The 13122-nt window shown below is 30.7% G+C and overlaps 2 protein-coding genes across 2 annotated transcripts; both read right to left on the minus strand.

Moving 5' to 3' along the window:
- Positions 1–1403: 1403 nt before the first annotated feature.
- Positions 1404–2880, minus strand: LOC107019086 (F-box/kelch-repeat protein At1g23390). The gene has a single exon (XM_015219665.2). The coding sequence runs from the start codon at positions 2669–2671 to the stop codon at positions 1559–1561; it is 1113 nt and encodes a 370-aa protein (XP_015075151.1). The 5' UTR covers positions 2672–2880; the 3' UTR covers positions 1404–1558.
- A 5602-nt stretch (positions 2881–8482) lies between these two features.
- LOC107020794 (ATP-citrate synthase alpha chain protein 2) lies at positions 8483–12228 on the minus strand. Its single transcript, XM_015221295.2, has 12 exons — positions 11901–12228; positions 10673–10849; positions 10382–10543; positions 10211–10291; positions 10037–10088; positions 9837–9951; positions 9627–9708; positions 9410–9505; positions 9229–9330; positions 8966–9082; positions 8774–8890; positions 8483–8690 (listed from the first exon to the last, which is right to left on the minus strand). The coding sequence occupies exons 1-12, from the start codon at positions 11997–11999 to the stop codon at positions 8619–8621; spliced, it is 1272 nt and encodes a 423-aa protein (XP_015076781.1). The 5' UTR covers positions 12000–12228; the 3' UTR covers positions 8483–8618.
- Positions 12229–13122: the final 894 nt, after the last annotated feature.

Genomic DNA, 13122 nt, shown 5'->3' on the forward strand with positions numbered 1-13122 from the left:
TGCAATACTAATGATATTTCATTGTTTTCAAGCTTTTCCAAATATATCCGTTTGACATAGACTTTAGTTTTCATATTGGAAAATCTAAAACCTACTTCAAAATATTATAATTCAATACCTTGAAGTTCGAAAAATATTAATATGATATGTAATGTATTAATACATGATAGATACAACCCCCACCCCACCTAGCTCCACACATATATTATTCATTTGTGTCAATATCCACCAACACTATCATCTTTCTTCAGTATAATATGTAAATATTAAATGTATAATATACTAGTGTTTTTTTTTAAAGATACACAACTTATACTAATATATTTCTTTAACTTGGATTTTAAATTAAGAAACGAAATTTTGACAATAATTTGGTGAGCAAATCGACAATTTGATCATGAGTGGTCTTATACCAAACTAAAAGGGACTAAGATGAACTTTGTCAGAAATACTTCATAATTTATGATACACATGAATGTATACATATTTTTCAGATAATATTGGTTTTGTTCAAAAAAAAAAAAAAGAATATGTGGTGCTCTTAATGTTCAGCAAATACGCAATTTAAGTTGATACACCAAACATAAACATGCGTGCAATTTGCTTTAAGTTTTGTTATTGTTGTATTTGCATATACATATTCACATGGCAAAAATAATATTGTATATCAATCTAAATTTAATCATGTTTACCACTCTAAAATTAATCACTATATGTATCTAAAGACGTGTATGCAAAATTCAAACAGTTGCATATAATATAATAACTATATCTATAGTGTTATAAATATTATGTTGTGGTGCATAATCGATACCAATAAATTGACTTGATATTTTAAAGAGGTCATTAAATGTTAAAAAATTATCTAATAAAGTAATTAAACTTTATTTTATATCAATAAAATTATTTAACTTAATATTTTTATTTTTAAAAATCATTCAATTACTTTAAAAAATTAAATTTGACATGATTAATTCAATTATTTTTATAGTGCTTCATAATAAATCCAAAAATAAATAAAATTATAGAATCTATTTTATTTATATTCACTTTCCCCATAAATTGGATTCATCTCAAGAGTAAAACAATTGTTCCTTTGGTAAGCTAAATCTCCAACTTGTTCAATTTTTTTCTTTATTTATGATCTTTTAAGATATTAACTTCATAAAATTATCGTCATTTATATATATAAATAACGACAATAGACCAAACATATGCATAGAGCCTTTTAAGTTATCCTAGAAAATTTATTACTAACAAACAAATATTTCAGAATCCTTTCCAATAAAGAAATATCAAAAATAATTTTAATTCAAATTACTTTTATATAAAATCTAAACTTCAAATCAATCCGATATTAAATCATAATTAATATCAAATAATTAGAATCTAGAAAAAAGTGGTTCGTTGTTGGTAACTTAACCAAATGGTCAAACACTCCTTTTTAATTTAGTAATTAATAATCAACAATAGTTGGTACTTTGTACCAACATTTTTCAAATTTAAAAAAGAAAAAAAAATTAAATAACACTTAGTTTTGTCCATGCATTATTATTTTTCACAACACAGTAAATTTCCGATTTTCCGATAGCATAGCTCGTCGCAAATCACCTAACCCAATAACAGAACAACTATACACCACTCTCCGCGATCTATTCCCGTCGCCGGCAGCGTCGTTTTTCATGCTCCACCACCGTAATCCGCCGTCGTTTCCGAACTCACAACCTACTATCTCCTCCGCCATCTCCGACGACTTGCTCATGTACGCATAATTGCCAGCTAAGCAAACACTGATTGAAGAAACTCCATATGTTTCACTCTTAACCTTCTGAATCAACGCCGCCGGCATTTCCCCCAATTCCTCACACTCAAAATTCTCCGTATTCACTTTCCAAATTTTAACTCCGGCCACATTTTCGGACTCTCCGATCATTCCAATCAGGATCAATCGATTGTTTGCAAACCCGATAATTGAGTGAAAAATACGTGGATCCGGCTTTAACTCATAAGGACCTGACCAATTCTTAGTTTTCGGATCGAAACAGTAAGTAACTCCGGTGAATTTCTCGGCGACGACGAGTTTATCGCCGGTGGTAGCGATTGACAGCCACGTAGATGCCGCTGAGTCTTTGAGTATCGCCGGCATTGATTCACACGTTTCCCAAGTGTTCGTTTCGTTATTGTACATTTCCACAGCTAATGGATCATCTTCAAAATCGCACGTGCCACCGGCTATAACGATTGAGCCACCTACATAAGCCACAATAGGATCGGTTCTCCACACGCGTGGTGCATCCACGTGATGCCACGTGAGATTCATCACGTCGTGGGAGAAGGATAGCTTGGATGGAGAAAGCATGTAGAGTAAATTGGAATGAGATGATCGGAGTGCAGAGATATACTTAATGGATGGTTGAGATGTCTCGACCCAAACATTCGAGCGAGGGTCATAACCATGTACCGAAATGTCATAAGGTGAGCGAGTGCATTGAGTGTGGATAATTAACCACGGCTTCGGCTTGTTAAAGCATTTGAGAGAAGAAGTAACAGCTCGATTCCATGATTTTGAAACGCACGAAGAAGGAACTAAGTCAATAAGTGGCACATGTGAAAGAATAGTCTCTAATACATCTCCATGAATAGAAGCTTCATCCTCAAGAATAATTGCCATTTTAGTTGATAGTTTGAATATGTCAAAAGTGAAATGTTTTGTTGTAACACAAATGTTTTTTTTTTGTATTGTGAAGAGAATAGGGTTTTGGTATGTTATTTATATTGGAGAAATGGATAAGAGTTGGTGAGAGCACATAGGAATTTTTAGGTTCGTAGAAATGATACATGTCCTGCTAGACACTTTGTAGTTGTAATATTTGACTCACCAACAGCAATGAGCCAGGTCAACTTTCTCAAAAGAATAATTTTTTCCTTGTGATTTTATTTGAAATTATAAAAATAAAGTAATTTAATTATATAAAAATTATTTTTAAAAATATTAATAAATTATAATAATTAATAATTTAAATTATATAATAAACTAACATATTTTATCTCAAAAATCGTATCATATAAACGAAAGACGAAAATGTTGGTGGCATATCACTTTTGATGGTCGTGAGTAGCAGAATATTTCGTCAAAGGCCAATGAGTCCTTCGTAAACGGAGGCGCCAGGAAATTTTCAACTCTACTCCTTTTAATTCATAATTTATCATTTTTATTTTCAAGAAAATAATTTAAATTTAATCTTGATTTCAGATGTACTATTTTAATGTCATATATTGTTATTGGGACGAATTTCATAAAATTGTAGATTTTTTTTCCTTCGAGGCTAGAATGTTCCGAGTCTTGGTTTATTATTGTTTCTACAGCGTGAATTATATCATCGATATCTTAATTGTTTTTCATGTGTCATTGTATGACTCAACATTCGTATTGTCTGGCTTTAATTTTTAATATTTTTCACGATTTATCATTAAACACATATTTTGAAAAATATGATATTATATTTGTTGTAAAATGTATGGTAAATTAAGTTGTGCATTTATGAAAATTTTTTCTTTTAATAGATTAAAAAAATAATGTTACTCAATATTGACTTAACACACAACTTATGAAACGATAAATAATATAGATGATATTGTTATATTACCTTTTGAATATTGATAGTATTGAATAACAAAATCTATATTTATTATATTTTTCAACTCACCTACCACCTTTAAAATTTACCATTTGAATAACTCACTCCTGTCATCCTCGAGGCTCCACGCCCCACACCCCAATTCCTCTCATTACAAAACAAATAGAAAATATTTTCTTCTTTTTTTAAATTTTTTTGGCCAAAGTCATATGCGGCCACTCAAACTTGTCCCGATTATTCATTTAGACACCTCAACTAGACATGCTACCTATTGAACACTTCAACCATTCTGAATTTGAACCATTTGAACATTTTTTCGAGAATAAACAAAAAATAGAGAATGTGTGAAATACACTCGCGCTGACATGTCAATTTGACCAATCAAATAATGACATGTGTTATTTTTTAATCCAAAAAATTATTTAAACATTATATTATAAAGTAAAAAAAAATAAAAATTATTTTAAAGTAAAAAAAATGAAAAAAAAAAGAGTAAAACCTAAACACCCACTTCCCAGCCTTCAACTGGAACAAAACATACATTTCCTCTAACTCCATTAATGGCGACCCCCCCTCCCTCCTCCCTGTACAGTTCCATCTTTAACCGGATAAATTTTTTTTTTCATCGGCTTTTTTATTAATTATAACTTTTTACTTCATCTCGGTTTTTAGATAGAGAAAGATGGGGAAAAGATTCTCTTCGAAAAATTTATAAATGAAACAAAATGCTAAGAATTTTGAAACCATTAGAATGGTGGGGGGAAGAAGATAACCACTGATACTAAGAATTTTGAAATTATTAGAATGATGGAGGAAGAAGATAACCACTGGTGTATGGGTATGGGGGTTGGGGTGGGGTGGTGGGGTCGATAGAAATAGGGAAGAAGAAGAAGACAATTGTTCTTCTTCTTTTTTGTTATTTTTTTTAAAAAAAATTAACTTAGGGGTATAAATTAAGAGGAAAAAAAAAAGAAAAATATTATTTTTAATAAATTAACGCGCTCAAGGAAAGTGAATTACACGTTTTTTGCCATGTCAGCATTTTGTGTCTAATAGGAATAATTTTTGAACAAATAAAGTGTTTAATTGGCACAAGGATTAGTTAAGGTGTAAATGAATTATGCGGACAACTTTGAGTGGCTGGAGATGACTTAGGCCAATTTTTTTTTTCATGAACAATATCATGGTACCATGTAAAAAAGATCTACTATACTTTAGGAGTCAGATCAATAAATACTGAACGATGAAAGTGATGCGGCAAATTGAAATGGAGGGACAATTTTACTCACAAAAGTCACATGGGATAATGTTTTAGATTTACTAAGGATAAGGCGAAGAGGTGCACCACAAAAATTATACTATATATATGTTTTGCTTTATTTTACCTATTCTTATATCCTATTTTGACCGTTATTAAAAGTATTTGTTCCAAAATAGTTGTTAATTAGATAACTAAGTATTTTTTTTAAAAAATAATATTAATTATTTTAAAGGCACGCTCGTGAAGGTTAAATAATTAACGAGAGATATGTTAGTCAAACAACACTGTTTATTTATTTATGATAAGTAAAAATGAACGAAGGAATTAATATATAGTATTACAGTTTACTTGTTTATATTGATAAATAAATCAAAAAAAATTATTACTCTCTTGTCCAATAACAATGGTCGATTATTGACTTGACACATACAATCAAGAAAAACTTTTAATACATTAGCCTTTGAATATATTAAATTAAAAAAAGATTCTTTGGCGATCAGTAAAATAACACATTTCACATTGTGATATTTTATCTTTTTGAATATTTTTACCTTTTAATTTTGATGTCTTTTAATTGAAAAAAATCAGTTTATTTTAAATAAAAAGGATATTATAGACTTTGAAAATTTCTGGTCATTTAACATTATTCTTAAATTTAATGCTTTGAAACATATATTTTTTTTATCTTTTTTATTGTTTCAACATTTAAGATGGATGATTTCTTCCCATGTTTACCCTTTCATTTAATGATGTTTGATTTCTTGAGAAAAATTATCTTATTTATAGTGAAAAGTATGATTTAAATTATGTCCTTAGATGTTTTTCTTAATAAATGTGCATTGCTTCTAAAATTCAACTAACATGAAATAGAGAAAGTATTGGATAGTATTCAATTATAAACATTATAAAATAGACATGAAAAGATAAATTATATCTTATTTTTTCAAGCTAGATAAATAATATTGGACAATTATTATTGACATTATTTTAAAAAAATGTGTGATGTTTTAAACGTGAACTTTGAGTGCCATCTTAATATCAAGGAAACCTATTTTGAGCCACAAGTGTTTGAGGGTACTATATAGCCTTCTGCCGTTTTGTCATTCAATAAAAATTAATACAATTTGGAGTATGTGCTCTCTTGCACAAAGTGGAGCCCAAAATACAATTTAATCAACAACAATAATGTACGTGATGTAATTTTAACATAATTTTATAAATAAATATACTTAAGTCTATTTTTATTTTGAGTAAAAAAAGTTACTCTCAATAATTATTAATGATTGAAATTTAATCTAATCAATAATATCAAAAACCTCTCTTCTTCTTCTTCTTCTTCTTCACTAAAGTGGGATAGACACAATCAAGATCATTTTATTTTTAATTTAAAAAAAAAAAAAAGTTGATTCAAATCTTAATAATAGAATTTTTTTTTTTTTGGTAATTAGTGCAGTAGACCTAACCAAACACAAATATGAATGGATTAGGAGATTTAGATATTTGTATATTTTTAAAAAATCTAAAATCATTTATTATTCAAAATAGTCATTCAACCTATTCATTTCTTTTTCATTATTAGTTATTTTATTATTTAACTTGTCCGCTCCACATTGCCTTTAACCTATCTGTTTTGCCTTCAAATAACCTCGCATAGCCTTCAACCTGTCTCACCATTTCTAGGCGAAGTGCATTATGAATTGTGATTCACACATTATAACATATAAATTTATCTTTTTAACTTGACTTTACATTAAATCTATGTTCTTCAATTTTGAGTATGCACAATTAAAAACTTAAACTTGTATAAAGATGAATAAGTAGACATGACACACATTCCATGTTACATAATATAAATAAGACGCTACTTAGGATGTTGCTGCCTTGGATGCAAACTGTCATGCAGGCGTAAGATGTCAGGTAAGATTTGTGTGTGTGTGCCTACTTATTCAACTCTATACAAGTTTAAGTATGTACTTGTGCACAACCAAAGTTGAACGGGAATATAGATGCTGAGACTAAGTTAAATAACATAATTATGTATTACGCCAATAGATTATGCCTAGACATATCTACATAAGGCATAAGACATAAATATTCTCTTTGACTTAGTTTTAACTCACATTTATGTCCTCAACTTTGAGTGTCCACAAATAGACACTTAAACTTATATAGAGTCAAGCAAATAGACACGTGACACTCTATAATAGAGTTTTTATCTTATTTAGTGTCCTACATGTATTATGTCATGTAGGGCTCATGTGTCTACTTGTTCAACTTTATACAAATATAAGTGTTTACTTATACACACAAAAAAAAAATAAGAAAACACAAATATAAAATAAAGCCAAATTAAATGACATATGCTATTTCAATACATTATAAGCTTTTTAAAACCATTTCATTTCACATAATTTTTTGGTTTGGTCCACTATGTCGTTTATTCACATAATTGAAGTTGTATAGTTGACAAAAAGGCCATATATCAACATCAAAAAATAGCTTTTGTGTAGGATCAATTGAACATACTCATAAGTTTAAAGTTTATGGTTATAACTACCACACTTAAAAAGAAAGAAAGGTTATCAACTATTTAGTGCAGAAGTTAAATTTAATGAACACCACCAAAAAAAAAAAATTAAAAATGAACACCACCAAGAAGTTGCCATTTGTCTAAGTCATTTTCAAAGATAACATCATTAGGCATCTTTAAATTAATTTATTTTACTAACGACGAAGCTCTTAAGTAAATCTCATGATCGTCTATCTTCCTTTTGCTTTAATTATTACTAACAATTAACATTTTCTTTTGTACTAATTTTAGCACTTCTTTGGAATTGGAATCTTACATTTTATAAAATTACAAAAAAACATATTATGAGGATGATTTCAATTAAGTGAAATATTATAAAATGACGTTAAAGTTTCATCAAAATGACAAAGGATGATTTTGATCAAAATTAAAAAAAAATTCACTTTTTTTTTGCTAAACTTGTTTTTTTGGTCGTGCTCCTTGCTTCTTGTTTTAGGCTAATGGAATAATATATTTTTGACAAATGTCACATCTCACCAACTAATGTGAAGGCCCATACTCACCCTATATTGTCAATATTTTTTGCTTGGTACACACCAATCACTTTGTCCAAATATGTCTCTAATTTTTCATGCTATTTAATCATATTTTTTATATATACAAATATATGTGAAGCTCCAAAGAAGCAGTCAAACATTAATTAATTAATTTTTAAAAATAAACTACATCCAAACAACCTCGGCGATAACTATTGAAGAAATGAATCTGCGACTTACAAAATTAATGATACAAAAAAGGTGAGCAAGTATACATGGTGTTGGAGTAGCCAACAAGAATATTCAGTAATTAAAGGCAACTGTATATATATGTTAGCGTATGTATATATACACTAACATATATATATGTATGTATATTATAGTAGTTTACTTCAATGTTTTGCATATATAGATCTAGTTAGGTTTTTGTTTTGGAATGTAGTAATAAGGATAGAAGAGCCATTAACATATCTTTATGTAATTAATGAATATCTCTTTCTTTCATCTACTATAAAGATTGTTGAATCAATGTTGAAATTGAAAAACTAAAATTCATTATTGTTCATTGCCCATTTATGTGAAATGTCAAAACACACAAATCAAATAACACACTAACACAAAGCAAAAAAGGCAGAGACTAAAAAGTTTCAAATTTATGCAGCTGCACTGATGCACTCAATAGCCTGTTTGCAGATGCCAGTCATGGTTTCCTCAGGTCCATAAACCTTCAACAAGAATAGTTAACTCATTTGATGTTAACGGGGAAAATAGTCATCTTCTATTAGTAGTTGACACTAGTAGCACATACCTCAATTGGGATGCCAATTTCCTCACCAAGAGACCTCATTTTTGCAAGACCTTTTTGGTAGTTTGGACCTCCTCTTCTAACATATATATGCATTCTTGCAGCTTTAAGTTTTGACTCCTGCAATAACAAATGTTCAGTAAGGAAATCTCAACATCAGGGCAGAGCAGCCAATTGTGTTACATTACACCATACCTTCTCCTTAAGAGCTCGAATAATACCACTAAATGTAGCAGCAACATCAGTGAAATTGGCTATTCCACCACCAATCACAAGGGCTCTCTTACGGCCATCAGGGTTTGCAGTGGCACACTGCAATATGGGATTAGGGTCAGTATCCTTCTCCAATTCCTTTCACGGTGCATAAACGGAGAATGTGGCGTAACATAATGTAATGAGTGTTTTCTTTTTCTTTCTGTGTGTCAATAAAATGTTTTATGTAACTAGTTTATCCTTACATCAATTACAACTCTAGCATACTGCAAGACCTCTTCTTCATTGGGAGCACCACTGTACTCTGCATAGTTCCCAAGCTCAGAAGCATATCCAAGATCACCTACCTGTTAAGGTAAAATGGCAAGTTTAGACAATAGAATATATAATCAAAGGAGGTAATATTTTCCAAGGATAGATATGTACAGTATCGGCATAAATGACACTAGCTCCTCCACCAGCAACCATAGTCCAAATTCGCCCCTTGGGGTTCAAGACTGTGAACTTCAAAGATGCACTTGTCTGCAATAAACCGACTTGAACGTTTTAGCATATGATGTAGTCATTGACAGATAATTTGCAATCTAAAGTTGAAGAAATTTTTTTTGCCTCTCAACACTTAATTATTGTGCTCAAGATATACCTTTTCATCAAGCCCGTGAATGAAGCTCTCTGTAGCACTCATAACCCTTCCAAATGGCAATGGAAATTCAATATTTCCCCACCTGCAGGATGAAAAGCATATTCTTAGTCTATGATGTGTCGATTACCAAAAGTTGATTTCACTTTTAGCCAATAAAGCTTAGGAAGCGAGTAATAAGAGTATATTCAGATGTTGGAGCAGCTGATTTACTTTTTGAAGTTCTTGAAAGCAGCAGTGTCATCAAGCTCTCCCCTCATATCGAGAGGATAAGGCTTTCCTTCAACCAATGTGAAAGGGTTCATCTCTAGGAAAGTGAAGTCGAGATCTGATAGAAAGAAATGTTGAGATGGTTACACAAAAATACAAAAAGGTCTTAAAGATCTAGCGATGACAAATTATCTCGTAGATACCTTGAAATAGAGCGTAAATCACTTTGAGGAACTCCTCAATGACACCCTTAATCTGTAACATACAAGTAAAATTTCAAATTAAAATTGAGATATCAATTGCATGAATGAGTAAAAAGAAGTAGGCAGACTATTCTTGCAGTATTATTTCTTCTTCCTGTTCTTTCAAATATTTACCTCCAATGGTAGAGTGGCTACAAGTGGAGCACATATCTCTGATGTAAAAGAAGTCCCAGTCGGCACAGAGATGGTCTTAACCTGGATAAGAAGGACTATATGTTAGATTGAGATATTAATACTATAACGGATTTGGACTTAACATGCCTACTTTTGAATTTAGTCACATACCTTGTCCCAGTTCTCTTCGATGTCAATTCCTCCGCATTCAGAAAAGCTTACGCTGCAACCAAGCCTATCCGAGACAATATTAAGATAAAACTCTTCATTGTGGGGGATGAATGGCTCAACAATGAAGGTTGTGATGGGACCTTTGCATCCGCCCATCTCCACCTGTCAATGTGAAAACAAACATGAGCAAATGATCCCAGACAAGGACACTATATGTTAATAGTCCACATAAAACAAACAATACGCTTGGTTTTAATCAAAAGGGACAAGGTAAATGAATATCTGAACAACCTCTTTGCCAAGACGCTCCTTCACAAAAGTAGCAACTTGAGCAAGATCAAGATTCAAGGCAACTAGTCCACTCTTTCCACGCTTGCCAAACAACATATCAGGCTTTACAACCAACTTTGTTGAGTTGAGCCAAGGCTCCTTCTCTGCTAGCTCATTGATGTCAGTAGACTCTGTCACCTAAGCCACAAAAGAAGGGACAAATACCATCAAATATTTTAGAAAGATACACAAGTGGTTGATGATATTTGTCTTTTTTCATTATTAGGAGTATTGTCTAAGACAATCAATAACTTGAGTCTAAAGAATGTTAGGATTATCAAGTAGCTAACTCTTAGACCAGGTGGTCCCAAGAGTTTACACTTGTACCTTTTCTTTAAAATATTAGGCACTCTCTTTAAGTTTAAGCATTGTAGCTGACCTACCTGTTCTGCCCCACTACATGGGAGGTTCTGAAGAGTTAAACAAAAGGCAAGGGTATCTTAGCCCCCCAAATTTGAGGGGCTTCATTTATTTACTTTTAGCAATAATAAGTTTATAGTTGAGTAAGGACTATTTGTAGAAAAGGTTAATTTTTTCATATAAAAGGAGAGAATTACTAGAAGTGTGACATATTAGGAGTACCCTCTCATAGATCGACTATATTATAGTTCACGAGGGAGAGGATTGTCCAAGTCGACATGGCTCTGATACCATGTTAGATCATGAGAGGAGGATTGATGCAATCATATAAGCAAATTGTCAGTCTATTCCCCAACCAAAGTGTTTACTTATTAAAAACTTTACATCTCAAAAGAACAGGCTTAATGAGAAGTTTTAGGTCACTAATGTCAAGTGCTTTGCTCCACTAATCAAAAACAGATCTCAAATGTAGAGGTAGCAACCATTACTTCAAAATAAATGCAGAAAGGATTTTACAAACCAGAGTCAAAATCAACATTTCTAGATTGAGTTTGCTTTTAAAATTAATAATAAAAACTCATATGGATTCAAGTAGGTGGCCTAATTTTTCATGTAAATTCTACCTAAAACATTCCAACATTTCACAATCAATAAAAAAAAAACAGAACTTTCTTCTTCTTCCCATTTTATCTAAACATTTTGAAATAAAAAACCACTCAAATTAAACTAAAGATTAAAGATTTGCTCCGAATGAAATCCCGCAGGCCTTACCACTATCTATCAGACATAAAGATTTGTTCAACATTTGTAAATTAACAAAAAAGATTACCTGTGCAGATTTGATAGCCAAATCATAACCTCCAAGTCTCTTGAAATGCTCTTTCAACAATCTCTTTGAATCATACTCTCTGATCTTCTTCCTGGCCATTTTTTTTTTCTTTAACAAAAACAGGAGAAAATTTCAACTCTCAGTAACAGATCTGAAAACCCAAATCAAATCTAGTTTCACAGATCAATATGATAGTAACAAAGTTGAGATCTTTAACGTTAAAAACGAGACACGCACACACTGACAATCTTGGGAACTCTAATACCTCTATCTATTTATATATAAGTTCAACAATAATGGACAAATGAAAAAAATAAGGAATTGTAAAAAAAAAAATAAGATGGTTTGTTAGCGGGAATTAGTTGATGGTAAGTCTAATGGACAGCGGACACATAACAGCACAAAAAAAATGCCTGCACGCCAATGTGGACCAACCAACCGGTAAAATAAGTTATTTGACGTGAGATATAAAATATAATAATTTTGACATAAAATGTAAGATATTTTATTATTTGTTTCGTTAGTGACATTAGATAGTTTTTGAATTATTTATTCTATAATTTATATCATAGTGAGGTAATTTATTTGGATAATTAATTAATCTTGAGATAACATATTTTTAACTGAACTATCCCTCGGTATGTTTGGTACGTTGGAGGATATCTTCCACCGTTGATAGGTTATCAAGAATATATTACTTCAAAAGCATTTATGTTATCTAGCTAATGCTATGAAAGCGGGATAGAATAGAGATCGGTGGTTCAAGAGTAAAGGGAGTTGGGTGGATCGGGGTAAGACAATATATTTAGAATGTCATCTATGTAATTTATTTTTTCGTATTTTGTTATAAAAATTATTTTTCTTATATTTAAAATGAATTTGGTTGGTCGAAAGATATTTTTATCAATCACACCATATTGGCTTTAGCCATTGACCCACCCCCTATAGTAGAAAATAAGTATAATCATTTCTTAGAACTTCAAATATTGATATAATTATGCTTTTACTTAGTAATTATAGGTAAAAAAAATTTATAAGTATCAATTGATAATTTGGTAATTAAAAATTATATCTATTAGGAAATTATTTATAAGTATCATATTAATTAAAAACGATAACTAACATGCTACCATAGATTATAATTTAATGATACTATATATAAAAAAAAGATATTAATTTTATCTTTGTAGGCTAATGTGTAAATATTCTTTTATATTATTAA

The sequence above is a fragment of the Solanum pennellii genome, chromosome 5 (genome assembly GCF_001406875.1).
Source record: "Solanum pennellii chromosome 5, SPENNV200".
NCBI lineage: Eukaryota > Viridiplantae > Streptophyta > Magnoliopsida > Solanales > Solanaceae > Solanum > Solanum pennellii.